This window comes from Rhincodon typus, chromosome 27 (assembly GCF_021869965.1).
Source record: "Rhincodon typus isolate 14 chromosome 27, sRhiTyp1.1, whole genome shotgun sequence".
Taxonomy (NCBI): domain Eukaryota; kingdom Metazoa; phylum Chordata; class Chondrichthyes; order Orectolobiformes; family Rhincodontidae; genus Rhincodon; species Rhincodon typus.
In genome coordinates this window covers 23,983,373-23,984,191 of record NC_063358.1, presented here as the reverse complement: position 1 = coordinate 23,984,191, position 819 = coordinate 23,983,373, and the positions used below count along the sequence as shown (strand labels likewise).

General features: G+C 51.6%; 1 protein-coding gene across 1 annotated transcript in view; it reads right to left on the bottom strand.

The window, feature by feature from the left end:
• Positions 1-412, bottom strand: part of psmb2 (proteasome 20S subunit beta 2) — a 27,561-nt gene extending 27,149 nt beyond the window's left edge. Inside the window, exon 1 of the mRNA XM_048612948.1 lies at positions 215-412. Coding sequence (XP_048468905.1) covers positions 215-305 — 91 coding nt within the window. The 5' untranslated portion in view covers positions 306-412. The remainder of the gene's footprint in view (positions 1-214) is intronic.
• Between the last annotated feature and the right edge of the window lie 407 nt (positions 413-819).

The window sequence follows — 819 nt, the reverse complement described above, 5'->3', positions numbered from 1 at the left end:
GATCAGCTCCAATACCCACGGCCCAAAACCCTGGGCGATCAGCTCCATTATCCACCGCCCGATAAAGCCTGGGAAATCAGCTCAAACCTCCACCCCCCACCCCGCTAAAAACCCTATGGGAACAGCACCCCTCGCCACCCTAAGACACCGAGGGGATGGCCTAGCATCAGGAGGCTCCCTCCCGCCTGCCTTCCTTCTTTCCCCGCGGCCGTACCGTGCTTCATGGCGACGATACTGCTAGCCGCTACCGTGTCAGATGCCACCAGGACGAAGTCCCTGCCCTGTATCCCTATGAGGTACTCCATGACGGTCTCCGGGAAACAGTAAGGGATACAGCAACGCGGGCCGGGACTGAGACAGCAAAACCAGCAGAGCGCCTGCACGGGAACTGAGGCACCGCGAGAACTGAGGGGAGGCACGTGACCCGCCGGCGGTGGGCGGGGCTTCGGGAAAAATAATACATTGAGTTGGGTACGGAGATACGGTGATACACTGAGAAAGAATAATCGAGGTGCAGACAGAGAGTGATATAGTGATAGAGGAGGTGAGATAGAGTAATACAGTGAGAGAGCATTATAGTGAGGGAGCAGTACAGTAAAAGTGTATTGTGCAGTCAGAGTGTACTTTTCCTAGTTAAGTCATGACACTGAAGATACTTTATTGCACCAAGTTGCTATATCAGTAGAAGCTACTGTTACTTGTTACGAGCAAAATAGAAAGTGGTCTAATATTGAAGGCGAAAGATGTTGCTCTTGGTGGCTGAGATATTATCACAATGTCAGGGCGAGTTATACCGAATTTTAAGCATAGATTGTGAAC